We start from the raw sequence: 25,062 nt of genomic DNA, 5'->3' as shown, positions 1-25,062 counted from the left end.
CTCAGCATTGCAACTCCAGCCAAGGGAGATAAATTATTTTTGCTTCCACCATTCTTCTAGCTCTATCATCAATGTCCACACTAGATAAGAGCATCATTTTAATGGAGTTTTCGTCTATAAACTCTTTATGCAGAATCTATTCACTCAGCCCATCACCGTGTTTTTTGTATATTATTGACTCCCAAACTTCTTTCTTTACTTCCTCACTTCTTGGAGTCTTGTTATATCCATTTCACAGTCTACAATTGTCTTTCAAATTCTTATTACATATACAGTTCAGGCTCCAGATGAATAAATAATTTAGATGCAAACTGTCTGGGATCCATTCCAGACCCTTGAAGTTTTGTTTGGAAATACAGTTTGCAAAAAATACTGCTCCTTGAATCTTACAGTTCTTCACAGCTAAACATGGCCTTGGCACTGCTTATAAATCAGCAATAGATGGTAAAGCGGTTGATGGGGATACAACTGAAAGAGAGAAGCAATGTGGAAAAGATATGTATTTTTTTAAACACCATAAATAGATGGTGTGAGTTTACAGAATATTCAGTTTAAGTGGGTTCTCCTCTTGATATAAGCACAAAACACTAACAGAAATCCTGTAAACACATCTTAAGAGGCAAATATATTCGGTGTGACATTCTAGAATGGATTCATGACTACATAAATTAGTAAATATTGTCATTTTTCTACTAAACCTTAACAAGATAATTTCTACTGAATAAAATTTGAAAGTAAATAAGTTAAGTTGATAATGATTTCATTTCAATATTTAATCTAGAGAAGCATAGTGCAGAATTTTCATAATAGTAGTCTGAAACAAAATACTATATTGTTTGCTAGAATTCACATAATTGATTTTTTTTTCCTGGAACAACAGAAACTTGTTAATTTCTCACTAGAATGATGATAACTTACCCACTTCGGAAATGAGTTTCCACTTTTTACTTTTTTACCGCTCAGCTGTGAGTGAGTAAATCCTTTGGTATACAAACATTGTTTTATTGTCTTAGATATGGCTGGCAATTTACTTCCAATTTTCAGTGAATGTCTTTAGAAGCATGGAAAAATGTGACTTTGTAGCTGGCCTATTTAAACCTTGTCTGCCCAATATTCATCTAGCTAGAATCACTGATGCCCAAACCAGCACAAGCAAGATCAGATGAGAGAGGTCCTGCCTCATGGGATTCGTCCTTGAGACCAAATGGATCTTAAGCTTAAGAGAAGATCCTCTAAATACAGTGATATCCACAAAGAGATAATTAACAAGCACAGTTAATTATCTTTGATCTGTAACATTTTCCAAAAATGGAAGCGGAACTGCCTATGTGCACACTAAAGCCCGTCAGCCACAGGAGCTGCCTACAACCTGACTTCTAGCATGGTTTATCATGTGTGGGCTGGAACAACTTCTTTGACCCTAGGAGTAGAGATTTTTTTTAATCTAACATATAGATTTGTGAATGTAAAATAGTATATAATACATTTCTAATCAAGGAGTTCATTTCAGGGTCATATTACAGTAGCGATGACCTTACTTCTAATCTTGGCTTCACTTATTTGAAGGAGTCACTTGGTGTTTGTAACTGAGAAGAAAATCAAGCCTTTACACTTAATTTGATTTTAAGCAAAACAAAGTGTAACAGTATAATAGGGAATGTTATCAGTATTAGTGACATTGTGCAACAACATTATAGACCTCACCCTCAAGTTACAATCTACATTCATTTAATGCAAAAAAAAACACTTTTTGTCAACTGACTCTTTGGAACTTCAGCCCAAGGTGAAACTATGAGTCTTTTTCAATAGTATTACTTGCTCTCTGAGAGTAGAAAGTGTTTATCTACTGCTCCTTATTCACACTATTAGAGGCTGGCAAGGCTGAAAGAGCAGATAATCAGAGATTTAATTGCAGAACTGCAGAATGTACAACAGGCTGCATCATTACATCCATCCTCGTATGTCACCCATGAAAGGCAATTTTACTCATTAAATTAAAACCTACTGCAATTTTTAAACATGAGGTTCAAAATTAAATCCTATCATCTCTCTTTTTATGGAAATGCTATAAAAAAGAACATCTGGAAATTTAAAAGCCCCAGGAATTTCTTCACCATACCATTTCTCAAGACTTCACATGGGGGATTCCTGTCTTGAAGGATTAAGAATTCCATATCTTAGGAACTCTCAGATTTTACTCAAGAATTTTCATTCCAAAATCATGAAAACTGAGTGATCAGAGTAAGACTGAAATGAAATTCACAGTACCAGCTATGAGTGGGCTAATGATTCGCCAAATCATGATGTGTACAAAGGGAATCCCAAAGGTTTTAGTTGAGATCCCAGGCTATGTTTTTCCATCACTGAAACTATAAGTTTGAAATATTTTGTTTACAGCTAATTTGATAATACATGCATGACTGTGAAATCCAAATGTAAAGCGTACAATGCTTGAAACAGTACTCTGGGTTTCATGCATAGCTACAAATACATTAACATTTCAGAGTTCTTGTTTAGCATTGTGCTAAAGCTATTTTCACAGTTTAAGCACTGATTGAAAAATACTTATTTAATAGACAACTTAAACATACACAGATTGTTTTATCCCATAACAGAATAACAGTATTTTCAATTATGGTTCCATTAAGGCTATGAAGATGATTCAACAGAACAGTTGTTATTGCTGTTAAAAGCCTTAATCATATTTATGTTGTCACACCAGTCATCTCAGCAACCAGAACTTCACTGTGCGTTGACATTTAACACATCGCAAAATAAATGGCTATAGTGTTTGTAGAACTCTTTTCAAGCGAGTCTCATTTTTTGTTTTCCTTTTTTTTCCCCCCCCAAATTGCCTGTTTGTCTAGAAGCAGCAATGGAAATTAAATTAGGTGTTAATATTCCACCCAAATATTTCGTAGCTCCCATCAGTTTCTCCTTAGGAATTGTAAGCCTCTTTTTGCATTTGCTTTTTCTCCCAGAGATATCCTAAGTAAAGCTAAAACTTGCTGTAATTGGGATTTTCTAAAATACTCTGATTCTGTGTAAATACTCCTAAATCTGGATTTATTCCCAACTGCCAATCAAGAAATAAGAGGACTCTGGCATTTCAGGTTCGTAGGAGAGCATTGCCTTTCCCAAGGATGTCAAGGTTAAACTCATTTGGAATAGTGACCTGAACAGCAGCTTTGCCCTACCAAGCCTTTGTCTTCTTCATGTTTCCAGACAAACCCTATAAAATTAAGTCTGGGGCAGAGATCAGTGGGCTCAATGTAGAAAAGGAAGTCTTTTAAAGTATTATGACAGGAAAATATTTGATAAGAACTATGTTATAGTGTCCTRCCTCTCAGAAATGAGGGCAAAATGTATGTGGATGCTTTGTTATTCCCAAACCAGTAAAGTTAAGGACATTCAGGGTTAAATTAAACTGAAATATAAACCCAACAAAGCATGAAAATACATAACCCAGACACCTAAGCTACTCATTGTGATATCATGCAAAAACCCCATGGTGCAAATAGGCAAAGTGATGTTTGTAGGAAACAATAGTTCTTTTTTTTTTCTTAATTAACTGTTGTCATTGGAGAAGAAAACAGAAATGTTTTAGGAACATGGACCCTTCTTCAGATTACTTTTTTAAGCCTGGAGCCCTGCAAGCTTGCCTGCTCTTCCCAAGAATATTTCTGAATACTAAAAGTTACAAAACTCTGGGTTTGTTTAGTGTGTCCACAGGGCCGTTACCACTCCAACAGTACTTGAATCCTGAGTGCCTCTGTTCCCAAAGAGAGGGAACAGAGCAAGTTAAAAGCAAATTGCTGCTGAATACTAAAAAATCTGAAGTCAGGCCCTTCAAAATCATGACATGGCCCCAGAATAATGAAACTTTGCAAAAATTATTCTAGTTTTTTTTAATCTTCATTTGTTCTAAATATCACAGATTATGTTCATTTTGTATTTCCATGCTTTTCTGCTGGACTTATTAAAGCTCTTCTTTTTTAACAAAGCATGTCACAAAACAGCCAGAACATGTGAATCTATTAAGTTGAATACACAGTTACTTGTCACAGTTAGGCCAATACAGGGCAGGTAAGTGTATGTCCATATTTCTTCCAGACTTCTGTCATACAAGTTCTTTCATCAGGCCTTATGTCCCATTTGCCCCTCTTTTGCCTGCACTTTTATTGTCTGCAGTGTGCACATATCTACACACACATTCTTCTAGGTATTTAGATTTCTAGTGTTCACTTCTCTTCTACTTTTTCTAATGAGTATATCTGATCCAAAGCTTTTAAAATGAGCTCTTTAGGAATTTCAAGTTAGTTTTGCCATTATTTGTAACTGAAAACTGATTTGTCACAAAGGTGAAGTAAAAAATCTTCTGCTCCATGAATTTCTTAGAGTCCTCTTTTAATGTATGTTATTTCCTGCTGCTCTTAGGGCACATCTGCCCCATAGCCATTTTGCTCAAGGCATTTTATTTAAGAGGCTACTACAGCCTGTTGTTTCCAGTGATCTAATAGTTTTCTTTAAGAACACTTTATCAATGTAGGCTCACTGAAAACTTTGTAGACTGTTGTCCTTCTCAGAATAACCACCTAACTGGGCAAATACTATATCTGTCCCACTGAGAATAATAGCAGCTGACTTTTGAAAGGGGGCTGCTCTGCTATGGATTCTGTGCAGTAGAGTGTTACTCTTCACCCCTTTCTGAGAAAGAAACTTTATTATGCAGAATAACAGGAAAAAAATGACCTTTCATTCTAAAATAAAATCCTCAAGTGCCCACAATCTTTCTAAGATTTAACAAAGAGAGAAGTTTTAAGCATCTATTATTCTATTCTTAGAATTATCCAGGAGAAATATTTGGTGCCATTTGTTAAATTTCTTAGAAAGCTTTTCCTAAAATGTATACCGATTTAAGCTAATCAGCTTGCTTACAAATATTCAGAAAATCCATTTAGTTTTCTTGAGTAATACCGGTAATTTATGACGAGCCAAATCCCTGCTTTAAATGAAAAGCGCAGTTCATCCTTAGTTGAAATCACGAACAGTGGCTACATAAGAGCACCAAAAGAAACGGTGTCACTGGTCACTCTTTCATGCATGGTTTTGCAGCAATATTTCTGGGATCCTTCTTCTCAGAGCCACTGTCCTGACAGAACTAATTTGGGTCATCTTTTGGGGTGAGATGCTGAAACCACCTGCTGAACCTAGAGATGCTGAAGCTAGTTACTCAGACGCAGACAGAAAGAGCTCTGGATTATGCCAGGCATATGGGAGGTTGCATCCCAGACTGAGGATGTGGTGAAAGCTCGTTGCAACTCCCTTCTAAGCCAGACATAAAATTTTTCTTTCCATGGGCRCATCTGGGAAACAGTACATAACCATATCTCATCCCGTGGTGAAAGTAATGTGTGATTAGAATTGCTCTCTAATCTTAAGAATGAGCAAGAGCGCCCAGGTTTTGTAGTAGAGGCTTTGCTTGGGGAACTGTTTCCCAACGCAGACCCCTCAGAAATTTAGTGTTTAGACCCTGCTTTGTATCTGAAATTGTGAACGTTCAGTATCCAGAGAGGTCCTGCCAAATCTCTATATTACCTAAGTTCCAGACCTTAGGTGTAGCAGCAGTGGTGCAAAGGTCTTCTGCCCTTTTATATGTTCACGAGTTCCTTCAGAAGGAATATGTTTCACTGGTTACAGGATACCTCAATAAGCAGTTGTCAGCTGCATCCCTCCAGCAGCAGTGTCTATTTTGTTTTCCTGTATAATCTAGCAGATGTGGAAAACCATACTTGTTTTGAATCAGCTAAGTAGTTTATAAGATCAAAAGTAAATGAGTGCTTAAAGGTTTTCTATTCATATACCTTGGCATCCTGCTAAATCTATTAACATAAATGATACAATTTCCATTGCAGTTGTTTCCTTGGAGATGCTTCAGGAAATGTATATTTCTAATTTAATTTGTCAGAGTTGACTCAGTAAATGAAGAAAATGTTCTAAGTTTTACATAGGCTGTACATTTTGGAGATTTAAGTATTCTAACAGTACTTTCTACCTTGAGTTAAGAGTCCTAGCTCTGTATTTACTACAGGGAGATGAAAACTCTGTCTGCTCAGACAAAGGTGGTTAAAGATCCACAATATGTTTTTGAAAGTGCAGTCAGGAAGAACAGAATTATTTGTGAATGCTCTGAGATGATTTAATTTACTCCACTGGAGTCTGGGGAAACAAAATTAGACCACCTTTGAAAATTTTCTGCTGAAGAGTAAAGTACAAATTTTGCTCTGCACAGCAAAATGCATTTCATACAGATTTTGGTGATACTAGCATAGGTACCCAAGAGCAGCATTTGCCCTTGAAAAGTTTTCACTGTGCTATTTGTTCCCCTGCAAGGTAATAGATATTTCTCTATAATTTCAGTAGAGGTACACGCACATAATTGTTAATTGTTAACTGTTGTTGTGCACTAATATTTTAGGATATGGGTTGCAAAGTATTGTTCAATGATCTTAAAACTTAGTTTTTCCTAAGCAAGATATATAAATTGTGTAGGTAAAAATATAGGCGTACTACCGTATACCCTAGCACCTTTGCTTCCACATGTCAAAAAGCTCTAAAATATGCAATTACAATCTATTCTAAATCTCCAGATTAATGCATTCAAAATATTTAAAATGAATTTTATAGATCCATTCTTTCTGAATATACTGAATATTTGAACCAAAGGATTCCTCAACCAAAGGAGAAATTTTATCCTTGCTTCTGATCTTTTTTTTCCCTTCTGAAGTCAAGCCTTCTGAATGCCCTGCAAAATCTGACATCATAATTCCAAGCTTCTTATAAGGCTGTTGCTCATAGAAAAGCCCCATTTTTCATTATGCCCTCCGTAAAAAATTATAAAGAAATGTGCAATTCCTCATGGTCTAGAAGTATAAATCAGTACAATTACATGAGAGAACAGACTGCAGGATTTCAGTACTTTCCATATTACCAATAATTCTGGAAACTGCTCAAACACTTCTAGTTTCACTGAGGAAGCACTAGTAATAATAAAAAATAATCTTTATTGTCGAATGGAAGGTGCTTGTACCAGAAGGCAGCATTCTCCCAGACACTGAATGTTCACACTGGATGATTCCCAGGTTCAGTAGCAGGAGACTGTTTCTTCATTCTGTTCTCCAGCATTTGATTACTACATGTTACAGTCCCACCTTCATGAGAGTGCAGTGATGATGAGAACATCCTGAAATCATTCAGTTGCTTTTTTTTCCTGTCAAACTGAACACAAAAGCTTATTACAGTCCTTTGACATACTTCCCCAAAGCCTTCCTCTGCAGAGTTCTAAGGTTTATCTTAGCTGTATTTTACAATCCCTATAGGAAAAGCATCAAAGCAGGCTACATAGAAGCAAACATCAGTGTTTTTTTAACATTAAATACACGATATCTATATCTGATAGAAAAAGAATAACAAACTAAAACCTTCCTTTGAGGGTACTAATAAAGAGATGACACTAGTAAAAGGAAATAATTGAAAGTAATTGCTGCATTTCTGCAACATTTCCATGCAGATTATTAAATGAAGCTACTGAAGAGCTCCTTGTGCATTTGAAGTTGTTAGAGACCAAAAAAAACATAGCACCTGAAATGGTCAATTCCACCTGCAGAAAACATTGATCAGTTTTAAAAGTAATAAATAAGACACAAAAATAGAAATAACAGGGTTATTTCCCTGTTCACTGTATAACCAGTCTGTAGCTTTACCTTTAACTGCATTATATAAATATTTACAGTGTATTACATGTATACATGCACAGACATAAGTTCTGAGCTGTGCTCACATAGCTCCCTTCAGCTACTCCCATACTCCGAGGACTGCAAACCCTTCCCTCCAATTTAGGGACAACTTTGGCAAAAGAGAGCAGAGACCTGTTCCAGAAGTTACCCACCGCTTTCCTGATGCTTGGGATCTGTAACACTGTACTTACGTTTCCCAGGGTGAGCTCCATCTTTGTAAATCAGGACCCATCAGTTTGCTGTCATCTTTTACATCCCAGTGAAAGTAGCAGACTCGCACAGGGGTCATGACGTAGAGTTTCTTACCACTAGTATTAGTTGCCAATTATAAGCTGGTTGCAAAAGGGTGAAGGAGATGGTGGCTGTCCCATCTGGGCTAAGTCACCTGCAGCCTTTCTCTCAGCAACCAAAGTCTGCACGCATTCGCCTACTGGGGCAGTTTACAGCAGTGTATTTCAGCTGCTGTGTGGAAGGAGATCCAGTTATAGTCCCTGGCTGACTTTTGCAAAAATTCTGTTGTTTTCACTTTGAAAGAGATCAGATGAGCACAGGTCACATGGCATTAAGAGCTGTATGTCAAACCTTTCCATTTAGTTCAACACTGTCTTCTTATGCACACCAAGAACACCCCACAGCTTTGCAAAAAAAATTGTCAAAATATCGTCTCCTTCCTGTAGACAAAGAAGGGGAAAAAAAAAGAGCACTATATTATGTTTGCTTATATATTTGATAAAAACCATAATAAGTAGGATCAAATAATTCAGAAACARCAAGACATATTGTTCCTAAACAAATACTTGATCTAGTTTGATTACTGTATAAGGCTTCTGTGTGGTTTCCTTTTCTTGTATAGTATGTCACGGGATGTATGTAGCACATACGTCCTGCCTCTTCAGCAGACTTTCTAATAACCTGCTTCAGATAGGGCATTAGACACATGCAGACACTCTGAGAAAGTTTCTCCTTTTTAAAAGTAAACCTCCACATGCTGCACTAAGGTCACACAAGTATCATTGCTATAGTAAATGTGCTCAGTTTGCTCCCTGCAAGGCTTGGGGACCCTGGCACAAGCAGGACAAGCTGGTGGCCCTGCCCATACCTGTGCACTTTAGGAGCTTCAGCTCATCTTTGCTGCGAGTCCTGTGCAGCCCAGAGGCCGCCATGCCATTGGCACGGTGCTGCGGATGGCAGTGGGGCAAACATGCCAGTTGCTGATGAAGAGGACAGGCTGCGATGGAGGTCCCTGAGGACTGCTGGGACTGTGCTGGCTCTGCAGTGTCTACGTGAGCAAAGACTGGCAGCAATGTTTGCACTCATGTCAGCAGATGTGAGTGCGTACATACTGTTATTTACAGAGTAAAACTGTGTTTAGTTTCAGTGAAAAATTCTGAGGACCTTCTGGATGGAAGTTTCTGTGTAGCATTAGCAGAAAACTGACAGCTCAGGTTTACTTTCATCAGCTTGCTCAGTCCCTGAGAGTTTTAAAGTGCAAGTTGGTCAGTGCCTTTTAAACACCTTCTACTATCGCTTTTTAAGTCCCCCCCCACCCTTCAAACAGGAGGTATGTGTTTTACTCTCATCCATTTTGTTCTCCTAGTATTTGCACTGGATGTGTTTTGTGTCCTTCTGTTCACCTATTCATTCATTCATCTCTTCAGGTCATCTCTTGAGGCACATGGCAGAACTTTCTCTTCTTTGTAGATCTAAAGTGGTCTTTAGAAAGTTATCTTGTTGCTAGCCCTTGGCTATGGGCTGTGACATTGCTGTGAGGAGAATTGGCTGTTCCTTCAGCCCGGCCATGCTGTTGTGATGCAGCTGTTAATAAATGCTGTATACGTGATCTGGAGCTGAACTAAGCGTATAGGGTTTCCTTTAACCAGCTATCTACCCTTGCCCTTCTACACTGTGTGGACAATATGCTACTAAAACCATGCCAGTTTAGGATGGTATACCTCTGATTTCCCTATCAAATTCTATTATTTGTGGGATGATATTCCCTCTGGAACAAGAGAGGAAGGTGGAAGGCAGGCTAATTGATTCAGCACTCCCTCACTGCTTCTAAACACAGCGCTTAACCATAATAATTGTGAAAGAGAAGAATTTAACCTGAGTTATCAGCTATCACAGAACTTGGTGTATGATATATACACTTCATGCTACTCAGCATGTAGCAATATATTTTCACTGTTTAATGCACTTTCCCAGCTAATATCTGTCATTTCCCATGTTCCTGCAGCATAATGCTCGTAGCATATAAATGTGCGTGGGAGTGGGGGTTAATAAAATCATGCCTGTAGCTGCTAAATAGCAGTTATATTCAATGCTCCCAGAAATCATGGCTTATTATTTGTGTCTCCTTTTCTTAGTTTAGAACCAGTAAGACCTTATTATAAAGGCTCTTTCCATTAGTGTAACTACCCACTGCAAAAATAATGAGTGTTAACTTTTATACGAAACAACAGAACCAGTGTAAAGCACAAGTCTCTCTGATGTGCACTGGCAGAATTACCTTCCTGAAGAAAGCTGGTTAACTAAAGAAATAATATCCTGGTGTTTTGAAAATGAATTGTCCTTGTGGTTGCTTTTAGAAGAATATTTCATTTAAACATTAAGATTTCTATTTCTAATATATACCTCTAAGAAATAAATATTGATTTTGCAAATTGGAGTGTAAAGCAGCAGGAGCCTACAGAGTTTGGGGGGACTTTTATCTTTAGCTAAGCATGGTTCCAATTTGGAAAAAGAGGAAAGGCTACATCTTCATTGTCTAATGAAAATTAACACATTCAGATAGAGGGAGATGTGATTCTTTTTATTGATATCCATACAGAATTTTATAATTTTTCTTTGAAGTTGGTGATTTCTCTTTTAATATCCTCCTCCCACCTCCCTTTTAGTTCCTCTGTTGTATTAGCAGACAGCTTTCTCCCTTTCTGTCTTGAATACATTTTTTTTGTTGACGTTTTTCTTGCAAATATTTCATGAACATTTATGTAAACAAGTAAAAATCTGAGTAAAGCTTCTCTGTATTTATAAATACTCAAAGCTCTTATCAGACCTCTGTCTTTCTGGTAGTGATTGATGGGAGTTATGAGAATTAGCTTTCTTTCCCAGCTAGCTGCAATGATAGTCAGCCTCCGCATACATAGTCATGTAATACAGTCTCCAACCCCACCCACACTGTGCGGAAGGTATTAGCAAAACAAGTATGAGCTCTTCTCCCCAGCCACATGCCATTTGTTCATGCTGGGCCATATGCTGTATTTTGTTTGAGGATCGTGCATGTTTTAAGGTGAATAGATTCCAGTCTGCCCCTTATCTGCATGTGTATGTTGCTGGAAGCTGAGCAGGGCTGAATATTACCAACCTTGTCCTTTTCAGAAGTTGTTTATGGACTTCTGCAAGAGGTCTTGTTTTTGTAACTGTGTATTCTACCTAATCAGAGATATTTTTTGACATGGCAGTAGACTTTTTGGATGGGATTCAGTGCCTAAAATGGCACTAGATGCCTACTCTTAGATACCCAACTACTGCTTTGCCTCTTGCTGCCACTCTTGAGAGTGCAAGAGTCTCCTGTAGCTCTTGTCATGTCTGCCAGTCGAAAGTGAATGTCTCAGATTTTCTGTAGTGTCTCAAGTGACACAGTGCACTTGTGTTTAAGCAACTGAATACTACCCTTTGTTTAATAAGTGAGAGAAATATGTCTTTCTGTTCTTTTAGTTATTTGTCACTTGGAAAGCCTGAAGAATTTTAGACCTCTAGCTCTCTTCTTAGTATCCAAAGAAAGATTTTAGTGCACCAAAATTTGCTGCTCCTTGTTTTTACTTTCAAATATGTACAATAAATGGCATCCACTTGTTTTTCTCTATATTGCTTTCTGTAGCAAAGTAACTTATTGAAACAGCACTAGGAAACTTGAGTTAACTGCCATTTAACTCCTTTTAAGTGTAGGAAAATGTCAGTGGTGAAGCTCAAGCTGTTTGGCTTTTCTGAAGATCTGTACATATGGTATGTGACTCACAGTGGGTGTATTTTATGGTTCGTATAATTCATATTTTGAAACAGAGAGGTAAACTTCTATTTGGAAAGTCTTCGTATATTCACTATTTAGCCTTCTTGTTTTAAGATGCTGTTTAGTACCAAACATCTTGGAGTTTATGGAACAACTTTTCATTTTAAAATTGAATTTCTGTGTATTGCATTCTGGACTCTCTATGCATGATCACCTCTGAAAATATTTCAAAATGAAGGCCATGGAGTTTGGAAACACTTTGAAAAGGCTGCCAAAGCTAGGCTTTTCTGGAGTAGCCAGAGGGGACATTTTTGTTCTTTATCTTTAGCCATCAGACATAAAAATACTGTATCCAGAAAACTAATTAATTCTTTTTCCACAGACTGTAGTAGCTCTAGTAACAAAATTGAAGCACAAGTGAGGAATGTATGGAGGAGAAATAATAGATCTCTTGCTTAAAAATAAAAGATAAAATTCCAGCTCTCCCTAAGACTAGTTTAAGCTCAAAAAAATGTGTGTTTTGGCACAAATTTTTCTAATTATATGTAGATAACTAAGATTTTTTTGTCTCTTGGAGAGACAACTGTGAAGTACCTTTAAAATGATGAAAACAAACTTGCCATTGCATAAATTATTGGATGAATGCTTCCTTGATGTACTTGCAATATAAACAAATTCTGATTGTCAATTTAAATTTATTTCAAAGTTGGAGAATCTTGACTCTGTATTTTTAAGCAGGATGTGTAAAGCTCTCATTTCAGATCCAGCTTTGATACTGCCATTCGCTATGCAGGAGCGTGAGCTAGCTGTAATGATGTGTCGCAGTCTCTGTACATATGCTGAAAGCTGAATCAGTGGATCAAATGATAAAGAGTCCTCATTTATCATTGCTATCAAAGATATATCACAAGTTTTTATTTGAAAAGGGAAAGATGTGATAACCTTTGTTTCCAGGAATAAAACTGTACATTTAGGCAATGACAAGAACATAGACTTTTTTCTATTAAAAGTGTAAAATGTGCAAAGCCTCTGGTGATAGCAAAGCAGAAAGGGGCCATGTCTGTGCTCCTGGCTTTTGCCTGCATCAATATATTGACAGGTGTTGGGAGATGTGATAGAAGCTCTGACTTACATTGCTGTCCTGACACAAAAGTCACCAATATAACTGCAAATTCTGGTTCCCCTTCTGCCCTGGCCTAACATAACTCTTGTCAGGTGGTTTGTCAGGTGGCTTTAAGACACTAACGTAAACACGGCTTTGCTGGTATAGCTTCATCTCTATTAGTCTCTCTTTGATTTGTATGCAAAACTTTAAAATGCCTTCATAGTTGACAGAGTCATTTGGAATGCATTATGAATATCCAAGAGCTGGATTTTGCATTTATAATTGCAAATTTTTCCATTCCTCCTAGAAGTTCTGGAATTCTCCATTTGCAAAGTGCACAGAAAAAGATCTCCTTCTGGTTAAAGCTGTATGTTGTGTGACTTGGTTAAAAAAAAACAAACATAAACTTTTATAAAATCTGTTTCAGTGGAACCACTGTTGACCTCACTGAGATTTGGTTATTCTTTCTTTAAACAGGCAACTTCTTTTGTCAGCCAAAGAACGATTCATTTGATTAATGATCRTTTTTATCTCTTTGAAAGGATCCTTTCCGACCATTGGGGTGAAGTCTCTTTCGAGATTCCTGAGGGCGGGATTTTTAAATAGCATCCTGGCCCCACATCCAGTGTCAGGGGGTGGATCTTTACCCCCCAGCATTTCCTCTGGTAGGTATTCGAGCCTATTCCCCCACATCAATTTTTCCCCTCACCCTTTGCCCCATCTATCCACACCTGTTGGGGAACAAAATCTGGTACTGGTCAGACAGGGGGATCAGATGTCTCTTTCAATAAAAAGCCAAGTTGAAAGGAATTGGAAAAGAGAAGAGAAATTATTCTTCAGGATCTAGCTTTTTCCCTGAACTCATGTATAGGAGAAAGTGTGAGGGAAAGTAATCTATAGTTAAGCGGTCAACTAAAATTTTGAAAGATGAAGCATGGGATCCTCTAAGCAAACACTTCATGGCGCATGCCTGTGTGCACCAGGGAAGAATAACCTTAAAAATGCCTCTATAAAATCCCAGTTTTTCTGTGACTCCAAATGTAGATTTTTTTTCTCTTAAAAAAATGTGCATTTCCTTGCTAAAATATTGAAGCAGAACAGATTTGGAAAAGCAAAAATCAATTATGCACGGAAGTGGTTGAATGCTATATATGCTTCCATAGTTGCAACTTGTGTCTCCTGAAAATGATTTTGGCCTTAATTTTTTTAAATACTTTTTATCATAGCTTGAGCTGCTCTAACTCTCTGAAAATAAGTGAGAAAATCCCATTGCTTGTTTTGTCAGCACAATATTCTACACTGCCTCTAGCTAGGTCCCCAGCAGAGGCATAGCTGAATGATGACATGAAGGACCCAGGAGGGCTGACATAAAGTTGAATGTATGCTAAGAAGGAGAACCCCATGCCAGGTAGATAGGCGGTTATCAGCTACTGGGCTGAAACAGGAAAGAATGATAGGTTAGAGGCATAATATTTCCCAGAAAGGCTATATATGCTATCCATTCTCTTCTGGAGCTATTAAATACCATCTGGCACCAAAGCTAATAAATGAAGAGTAAATAAATGCATCTTAATTATATTTCAAATTAAATTAAAATCAGGGTTCAGTTCTGTTCCTTTCCCAACTACATATTTCTATGTAGGATTAGTTTCTACATGGCCTGATGTCATACTTAGATCCTTTCAGGACATCCCTCCTGTAGTGTTAATTACAGTTTTTCTTAAAGAGGAAAAATTCTCTTATGATGAGAGTAGGGATCCGAGAAAAAAAAAAGATGTACGTTATTGGTTTGCTCTACAAAAGAAACTACTGTACTTCTCTATGCCTCATTTTATCCACTGTGATAATTATAGGCTTCATTAATAGAAGATGACTTACTATTTTTTTAAGAAGTACTCCTACTCCTTAGTTTACTTTCCTACTTTGAATGGACACTTTTAAGCAAATTTGATGTCTTCTGCTGTGTTTGGGTGTGTCTTTTGTCAACAGTCTGTAAAACGCTTTCCGTATTTTTTCTCCTTGGGGTATCTCAGAGTGTTTAATTAAACATTAGGCTGTTTTGGTAGTCAGCATCACCATGAGATTGGCATCTGTTACCAAACAGCTCTGTGGAAGAGTAAATACCCCAGCCCCCATAAAATATTGACTAGTGTTATACATAGCACACCACCGCTTTGGTTAAATTAAAATTGGCTTAACTGCTCTTGTGAACTGTCTTCTTACCTACCTACCTACCTGCCGGTTAATTTTGTTTGTTCAAAAGGTCCTCAGGACTTGTTTTCTCAGTGTTTGTAAAGTTTGTATCACAGTTTTGGGGCCTCAGATCATAACTCTTAAGAAATGGGTTTTTTTAATAAAACAGGCTCATAATTTCTTGCTATTAAATGTTGTTTACTAAGAATTGTGATTCAATCTGATGAAATATTCAAAATGGGGAAAAACGGAAATGCAGCTACAGTATGTGCAGTGTATACCCTAGCAAGATAATGGAAGTAAATCTTATTGTTTAATAGTGGCAACAGTAAGGAAAACGCATCCCAGCAGCAACCCCACAGAAACTTTCCATCTTCTGGAAAATGAGGATTGTCAGGTAGTTGAAAGCCAGTGAGTAACTGTGATAAATCCAGCAGATGAGACATGTTCCCTTGAAAAACAGTGCATGCTGGGGGGAAGCTGGTATGAAACTCTACAGTTAAAGTCAAAAATTGCTGTTAGCAAATGTACCCTAACAATCTTATCCAAAGTGCTGCTATTTAAGTGTTGCTTTCTTACTTTAACATATTTGGATTTACATTAAGCATAATCTTAATTCTTAATTGCCTCTCTTTGTTTCAGAGATGACCAGAGGATGCGATTTCCATTTCATGATAACTTTATAAATTACTAAGACCACCTTTTCTATGCATGTGAGCAAACCACAACAGATTTACTGTATTTTTTTGCAGAAAGTCTCTTTTTATTGAGGGGAGCACAGATCTGGGATATGAGAGACTCAGACTTGAATCTCTTACTCTGCATGATTCCGTGGAAAAAAATATGTTCATCCTTGAATCCTTAATCGTAAATACAGAACGAGAAGGAATGTACACTTCGTTCCTTCCTGTCTAAAAACCCTACGCTAAACACCTGAACTTCTTTTCTGAATATTGCCTTACCAAGAAGCAAAGACACCTGAGGCAAAAATACTCTAGGATTGTTCTTAAGCAGCCTCTGGTTGTTTGAAGGACAACAATAGTTAGGCAAAATCATCTACCCGTTGGATTCTTGATGCTTCCCTTGTCTCCGAGTCATTAAAAGTGAGAGAGTCATTGTTTGCGTGTTTGTGCGGGAGGGAAGCTGGCTGGATTGCTACCGCTGATAGCACAGTGCCCCTGCCTCCATAATCGGAGACGGTGGATGCATATTTGATGGTAGCTTTTATAAGCCTAAAACAGAAGCGCTTAATGTTTAATAACTTTGCTGAATTTTAACGTAATTGCTTCACATATAGTTTATGTGTAAGATTTCAATGAATTTAACTATGTGGAAGGCTTATAATGCCTGCATTATTCTGCTGTTAGGGTCATTGGGAACAAAGATAATGAGATGTTTTTTATTTACTGAAACCTTTAACTCAAGCTAAGTGGCAGATTTACTTGAAAATAATCAGAAAATTTATTCCGTACTCAAAGAGAAAATGCTTTTACATTTGTTTTCTGCAAAATACACCGCGTATTTTCCCCACAGGAGTTTTAAAGCCTGAAACAAAAGCTCAACTGGAAAGCCTCCCTAAGAAGTACCTGGAAAACAGCTTAGCAGGGCAAGGTGGTTGTTAGTTTCCTTTTTTCCCCTTGTGCTTTTCTTTCAATAGACAGTGTGGTGGGGTTTTTTTACCATTGCACTGACAGCTGATGTTCAGTTTTGTGTAATTTGGTGTCTGGTTTCACACCATGCAGAGGTTCGCTTATGTAAAAGATTCGCTTGCGGTTGCCTCATTTGGCCAACTAAAGGTTGATTTATGTTGCTGGCATGGGGCTTACCATCTTTCTGCATATATAGATTTTCTCAGTTCTAGACATTTTTTAAGCCTGAACATGACTATACTAATGGACTAATGCTTATATTTGAAGGTTGTTTCCAAAGTCTGTCACTGCTATACAGCAGTTTCACTAAAACCAAGGCTTTCAGCAGGCCTGCACATATCTATCCCAGATTTCTGCAAAAGCAAGCTCCTTTTCAGACAGTAGCTTCCCCTCGATTTAGCTATCATATATGTCACAAATTATTTAGTTGCTAGTTAGACCACCTGTTAACAGTACAGATTCATGGGACTCAGTTGTTTGATGCAGGCCTATAACCTAATACCTCACGACAGACAGATTCACATAAGCAAAATGTACTTTTTCTCAAGTGACATCCATGCAAAAATTAAAAGGAATTCTAAAAACACTTACCAATTTACACTTCTCATCATACTTACACTGGCATGAGTTGTGGAAGCGTACCCCTTCTGTGATACTACACACACACACGTGCACGTTATAAAAATAAATAAATAATCTGCCTGTCTTTCATCTATTTCTTCAAATTCTAACTTTTCCAAGTATAATGTTGTTTGCTCCATTTGGGGGAAACCCTTAGCTTACTACCCCTACTGTGTATTTGCAGCACTTGATTTCAGTCATGTGAAAACAGTTTGCGTTAGCTAAATGCAATACACCTATCGTATAGCAGAAGTTAGTGGCAGATAAACTTATGCTATGTTGTCATCCTTGAAGGGTGTCAGACAGACTGTCAAACCTGCTGCCTTGGAGAGGGAAGGAGAGAAAGCAAATACCTTTACTAGTATCTGCTTCAAGGTTTCTTGAGTTTTTCTGGTGACAGAAACAACTAGGATGTGTGTCGGTCTATGAGAAGCTATGGAAAGGTCCCTTTTAAGGTTCTTTTTCTTAAGGACCTCCCCCTGCACCCCTATGATTTAGCATCCAAGCTACATTAGCAGGAGGGGGGGGGGAACACCAAAATTCCCCAAACCCCATATTTCATCCACAGAGCACCTCTCTGAAGCTTTTGAGGAGTTATCTTGATGTGACTTTTAAAATGATGTATGACCATCAGTTAATTTCCTACCACTTATTTTGCGAGAGTTAATTATCTGGCTATTTTACAGATAAGAAAAATGGAAATGGAGAAATTAAGGTTTGGTAAAACATCCACACCTGTGAGTCTCAAAATTTATTTTATATGCAAGAAACAAATGAGGTTGCCTTTTCTTTCCAGAAGCTTGAAAGTGATAGAGGACAGTTTGCTCACTGCTGTCTCGGAAAAGGTAGTGACAGCAGTCCACTTCCATATTAAATACTTTTTACAGAAGATATCCCCTTCTCAGTGTTTTACTGCCTGATTGTCTATGGCTATTTGTTTAACATACACTGTAATATGCTCATGTATTACAGGGAGCTTCTCAAAAATCTCAGACATAACTGTAGAATATTAAATCAGGTGGTTATCAGTTTTCTCTTCTCCAAAATTAATATTTTATTACAATTTCCAAGTGTACCTGAGTGAGCCCATTATTCTTGGTATTGTATAAACTGACAGTTGAGAGCAAACTGTATTGACAGACCCTTATTGAACAAAATTACTCAACAAGAACCATCAAGGAACAATTATTCATAGTGAAACTCAACTATAATTTTGTGGTACTCCAATAATGAGAAAAGTAACCATTAATTTTTTTCTCAGTTAATGCATTTTTCCCTACTTTGGATTACAATACCTAAACTGCTGTATTTTTTGTGAAATGAAAACTGCTAAACCTTTCTCAATGACTAACAAATTGATTCTTTTGCTGCATATACGTTTTCTAAGATATCTGAGCCAAATGGTTCTTCCAGTTATTCTTTCCAGCCTCAGTGCTACTTCCCTGTCATGTCTAGCTGATAACCTAACAGCTGATACATAATGACACTTTTCCGTTAGCTAGGCAGGAAGTACTTCACAACCAAAATATGAATGAGCGGTAAGTAACATGAATAGTAGGAGAAACTTTTAGTGCTCATCCATTAGGGTTTGGCTCAAAGTGTAGAACTGGAATTGAACTCTGAGTGTAGGACATGGTAAAAGGAGGTCTTTGATCTCCACTCTTGCTAAGTGGCTAATTTCATGTTCAGTCACCATAAACTATTCCAAAATTTTAGTTAGCCTTAGAAGACGTTTGGAAAAGGTTATCTGGATATACATTTGTTTTTATATAATGTACACTGATACTATATATTAAGAAAGACTAACCGCAGAAAATGTGGTAAGTCATTGTAACAAGCAGGTGAATTGAAGCAAGTTTCTGTTCAGTTAACAGAGAGGAAAGATGGAGGAGAGCTGAAGGAACATGGTGGACACACACAGAAACATATTTGTAAATAATCTATACACAGTTATTCTTCGTTTCATGATGAGTGAGAAACAAGATCTGAACTCCCTTTATAGCCTAGCTATATAGTGGGGATATGAAAACAGGTTCAAAGAAATATTTGAGTTAACTATTCTCTCCAGCTCACACTTCACACAATGTTTAGTTTGGGGTTTTTTTTAGAAAGGAAGCCAAGTTACCTTTACCAAATTCAACCTGATGATTAAGTACCCTTTCAAAGCCCAACTTAATACTGTGTGTGGAAGTAGTCTGCCTGGCTTTGGATTTTACACACTTGTATTTTACAAGCCTATTTAGGCCTCTTTGATAGTTGATGAAGATTAGACAGTTCTGGACTGACTCATGTGACCTGTTTGAGATGCATAATTAGGAAAATCTGAATCCTGCCCATGAAGTGCCTGTTTCTTTCTCAGTTGACTATAGAAAGAATCTAGACATCTCTAGCTGTGGAGGTGTCTGAAGTTGTGGGAGATGAACACCACCCTTTGTTTTTCTTCTTCACGTGTCAAGAACTTTCCACGTTTTTCTTATTTCTTTGAGATGTATATGCCTGTTTAACAACCTCTGCATCTAGAGTTTGCTGCTTGACCCAGCTTCATTGTGGCTCTGGTCTTTTGTTCATGATGAAAATGATACTTGAAGGCAGAAGCTTGAGAATGCGTTACTTAATGTCCTGAAGGTGCAAAACCTAGAAGAGAAATAAGAAAAAAAAATGTGATCATAAAAGTCTCGCAGTGTTAGGTCTAGTGCACCATTTAGTCGTTAGAGTCCTGAGTCAGAGGTTTTATTTTCTTAATTTTTGATCTAGGAGTTCCCACATGTTACAACTGAAGCTTCCTTTGTGGATTTCAGAAACTTCAGGAGTCTTGATATGTGGCCTCTGCTATTTCTTGAAATGAGAAAGTATGCCTTGTTCATGTGTAGGAAGACACAAGATACTCATAAACAATGAAGAGAAGATACTGGCTCATCAGTTTGGGATAGTTCAAAAATTTAAAGACCATGTGGACCAGTGGGGTATAAGGAAATAGAAGCAAAAGAAGTGTACTCAAATGGTAAATGGAGAAAATACTCTGAAGTCTAAGATACATCAGAATCTTAGCAAGATCACAATCAGGCATAGTAATGAATAATCCAAAATTTCCAGAGCTTTTAGAGTAGAATGAAAGTAATACCTTAACCATGTCAATATACTTATGAAAATGCAAAAACATGTTCTCCTGCAGTGTAAGTAAGTATGCAATCTTTTATTTTGCTCATTTTCAAGTTTCTGTTGTGGCTTATAGCTTCTAAATATAATGCACCTATAAGAACAAGTAAATGCATAATAGAGATGAAATAAGTTTTATTTCTTATGTCCCATAAGTATCTGTTATGTATCACGGTCTACTGATCATTATGGAATGCAGAAGTCCCTCATAAGCAGATTTTTTTTCTAATTCCTTTACATGCCCCAGGGTCAATAGAGCAAGTGACCTTTGATGCAGTGAGACTCTGTGGACTGAAATCATGTTATCTAGCTCTGGGATGTGAGTAGCCAAAGAATATCCCTTGCCCTTCCCTCAGGAGGATGTCAGAATGGTTCCAGGATACATAACCAAGATTTTGATGCCTGGTGGCAAACATGGGTTATTGTAATGATTTATGGAAGTTGTTGGGCAACTGTCATAATTCAGAGCAGTTTTTAAGCTGCACCAGTTTATCCCAAGGATCCAGTTTCGCGCACTGCCTTCTCAAGGTCAGGGGAACATGAAGACAATGCAAAGCCCTCGTTGTACACGCTACTTTCAGATATGTTGTCTCCCACAGCTTTTTCTTGCAGGCTGAGGACTTGGTTTTGCAGCATCATGGCCAAGTCACTTCACCTCATCTTCTTGTTGCACCCCATACATAGCATGGATTTATCTGTTTATATTATATGGCTACAGTAGGTTAGTATTTGAAAAATAGTATAAGATCCTCACATCAGACACTTTAGCTATACTTAGAATAGTTCATGTGGCAACTTTCAGAGCTGCTCTGCAAATGCACTGGCCCTTGTTGCCCTCTGTGTGTACATCTGAATTCTGATGAGCAAGCTCGCCCTAATGCTGAAAGTGTTCCTTTTTTTGTTTCTGTTTATAGTATTCATTTAAACATACGTTGCAGAAATAAAACAGAACTTCCATATTCGACTTGTAATGCTAGTGAATATGTAGCCAGAGATAGTATAGATACCCTACCCAACACAGAGGAATTTGAACAATTTGTTTTTCAAAGATTCATGTCTAGAAAGGAAAAATGCAGAAAAAAATCAAAATTTAGACCAGTATATTGTATTTCTATGGTATAATCCTAGCCACTATTTATTCCTCATCTACCTACCCCCAAGCATGAAAAAAACATCTATTTGTTGTTTTTTTTACCCTCTACTGCATTCCATTTGCCTCTCTCACAGAAAGACAAGAGTAAGAAAACAAACCATGGAAAACAGGGTGCAACTGCTTTCTTTTTACTGTTTCACTTTTCTTTCCTTCAAAACCTTCCAGCATCTCTTTTGTAGGCATGCTGAATTTGCATTCAGGCTTGGAGAAGCAGCTGCTAAAACTGCCTTYATCCAACGATCATTCTGCCTTTGTCCTGTGAGAAGCTAGGAAAACTGCTTGTAGTGCTTGCTGCTGTGGGAGGGGAGGGCCAGAGGATTTGAGAAGGCATTTTAGAAGTATGAAACTAACATACCAGATTGTCCTGGCCTCCAAAAGATACCRAGAGGCGTGAATTCTTACCAGTGGTTTCTTGAGTAGTGAGTCTAAAAGTGTTGAGTATAAAATTGCAGAAAAACAGCTCAAAGAACAATAGGAAATTTTTTGTTGATACAATAAATCTTGTTCAATTAACGATGACAGCTGTATGCCCATAGTTTGTTGAATAATACACAATAACTGATGCCCATCCATGTGTTTTGTATTTTTAGTAATTTGTTTTCCAAAGATGTCTTCCGTTGACTTTACTGGCTTAACTAATGAAATTTGTTATATAGGATACAATAAAAAGAGTGCTAATAGCATGATAAGTAAGCTGCATCTATGTGATTTCCTATAACAGCAGGATATATGTATGTTTATGCTATCCTGTTTGCAGCCTCTGACTTCTGAAGTCTAAAGAGGGGCTTGGAATTGCAACTTTTATTTTTCGAGGCTGCTTGGAACATAGGTCTCAGTTTGGGGCTGTCTGTAATGTAAGTCAGTTATATAAGTGGGGTGGCTTGCAGCAGAATTACCATTTGCTTCATGTGTATTGATCTGGGCTTACAATGTGCTAATCTCATGCTCCCAAAACTGGCAGATGTTTTTTTTCAGTTCCTTTTTTACATAATCACTAGGTTGTTTCTTTTTTATCTCCACTGCTTTAGTGCCATGGAAAAATACATCTTTTTATTCCCTGAAGACAGTTCTCCACTGATGCATACAACTGCTGTAAATTCCATTATTAGTAACAGGAGTCAAGAAGCTCCAATGTCAGAGCCATGGCTCTCCTACTGGAAAAGATACATAACGAACAGCACTAGTGTGAAATCTAGGGAAGCATTTCAAGTCCTGCACATTTCCGTGGCGGACAGAGTTGTACTGTGGGCCTTTTGCACTCTAATAGAGTACTGAAAAGCCCAATGCTAATTAAAGGAGTGTCCGTGCATTTTGCTCCATTAGACTTATAGCTGTAGCAGGAGATTAGTTAGTGTGAAGCTAAAAGCAGAACATGGCTGTGGAATGAAAAAAATATCTGATACACAGGGACTTGTGGGAGCATTCCTGGACACATGAATTCTGACCTGCAGAATTGATGGGGCAATATTTTCTTATATGAACTAGAGAGCAGATTCAAAGCTTTTGCTGTTTAAGTGGAAAAATAAATATCCTGTGTTTATGTTAACAGAGCTATTCCCATAATGGGTATTAAAGATTTCATTATAAGTAAAGACTGGAGCAGTGAGCATGTACTAACTGTATTCTTTTTGGAGGATTAATCTTACATAAAGAATTCATTAAAGTGGGCTTAGCTGCATTATTTAAAATGACAACAGGAGACAACAAGCTGAATATTTTGTCATTGATATGACACTTCAAATTCTCATCCTTATTCATCACTCTACCATTCAATTAAATTACACACTATCAAAAGCCTGTGTTGTGGAAAAAATTAGGAAGAGAACTAAAAATATATATGATGTGAATTTTAAATACAATTGGTATTTTGCATTATTCTGTAATATATGGCTTTCCTTTTTTTTCCATTTCTGCTTTTATTTAAAAAAAAACCAAGCAGGTCAATCAATGGAAAATACAAAAGAATTGTAACATGTACTCTGAGATGGCATGATATCAATACAGGATGTTTGTCATTTATGTGTTATGCATTACAAGGCAGTACAGCTGTTTGGGAGAATTCCAATGAAAAACTTTCTCAGGGAAAAAAAAACACCTTGTCAAAAACAGTCAGCCACTTTTCACAAGGTGTATTTGCAAACAGTGAATGTTCCCTACGCTTTCTACAGATTCATCTCAGTTCTGAATAATGAAATTCATGTCCTTTTTTCTGGATCGTGCAAAGCACTAATTCTACTCTTACATGTTCAGCCTGGATTTCTGAGAGGCTGGGAGCCTGGGAGATCAGCCAGAGCCAGACGCTAGTCCATGTGCAGTGTACAAGGAGGGGCAGCTACTTCAGCCAGTATCCCAGATGTGTGTCTGGTGTTGGAAAAGGGGTTGGGAATATTTACAGTTTCACAGAAATTTTAAAAACAACAAATGTGGGTATGGTATCATATGTGTCATGTATAAATAGGATTCTAATTTTTTATTGTTATCTTAAGGATGTAGTAAAATGGTAACTTTGTTCACTAAGATGCTGTAAATGCTAAATGTAAYATACGCAGTTTGTAAAATCCATATTTGGGTTTAAAACCTATTACATCAAAACCCTATTTATTTAATTCCTCTACTTAAAAAGTCTCTTTTCTGACAGTACTCTCTACTCCAGCCCTGCTGGGTATCTAAAACTGCTGCAAGAATGACCCAGTTGGCAGATTTTGTCATTGCATCTATCTTCAAACCTCTTTATATTTCATTCTTCCCCAACTTGTATGCTGTCTTCTGCCAGTGTCTGCAGTTTTTAGCTCCTAGATGCTTTTATTGTCTGTCTCTTATTCCAAGTCCTCTTAGCTCAAAATGTTATCTTTTTTGGTGTCCTTTTTCCCTGTCTTCTTTTGTATGGGTCTTGACTGTAAAATTAACCTGGTTCTTACTCAAATATTGTCTGGAGCCCAAACTTGTACTTGTGTGAAAACTCTCACCTGAACTGATGAAGTCTTTAAACTAGAGTTCGAGTATCCATTCAGCTGGTGATCTCCACCCATGCCGCACGGGCACTCAGCATCCATCCCAGGAGTGCCTCTTGGCAGATGCTGACTTGCCCATGCAGAGCTCCCTGTGACCAAGTGTGAGCTTTCACTGGTGCCACAGCAGGCTCATGTAACACTGGCACTGCAGTCTGTGTCATCTTTCTGGGCGATGAGTGCCTTTCCCACCTCCGTCTGCACTGTCTCCCACTTCTGTTTGTCCATAAGCCTCTTTCTTCAAGTATGGATGTCTGTGTGTTTCATATGTGTAAGTAATCATAAATACAGGAAAAGAATTCACTGCTTTCCAAAGCAACAATAGCCTACCCCATGATAAAATAATCAAGGATAGCGTCTCCCTCTCAA

At 37.6% G+C, this 25,062-nt stretch overlaps 1 protein-coding gene across 1 annotated transcript in view; it reads left to right on the top strand.

Moving 5' to 3' along the window:
- LOC112977549 (ephrin type-A receptor 6-like) overlaps nucleotides 1-25,062 on the top strand; it is a 217,420-nt gene that overhangs the window by 119,865 nt on the left and 72,493 nt on the right. The window contains exon 10 of the mRNA XM_026090023.1: nucleotides 13,456-13,578. Coding sequence (XP_025945808.1) covers nucleotides 13,456-13,578 — 123 coding nt within the window. The remainder of the gene's footprint in view (nucleotides 1-13,455; nucleotides 13,579-25,062) is intronic.

Source organism: Apteryx rowi, unplaced genomic scaffold (assembly GCF_003343035.1).
Source record: "Apteryx rowi isolate R43461 unplaced genomic scaffold, aptRow1 scaffold_844, whole genome shotgun sequence".
NCBI lineage: Eukaryota > Metazoa > Chordata > Aves > Apterygiformes > Apterygidae > Apteryx > Apteryx rowi.
This window is presented reverse-complemented; position numbering and strand designations above follow the sequence as displayed.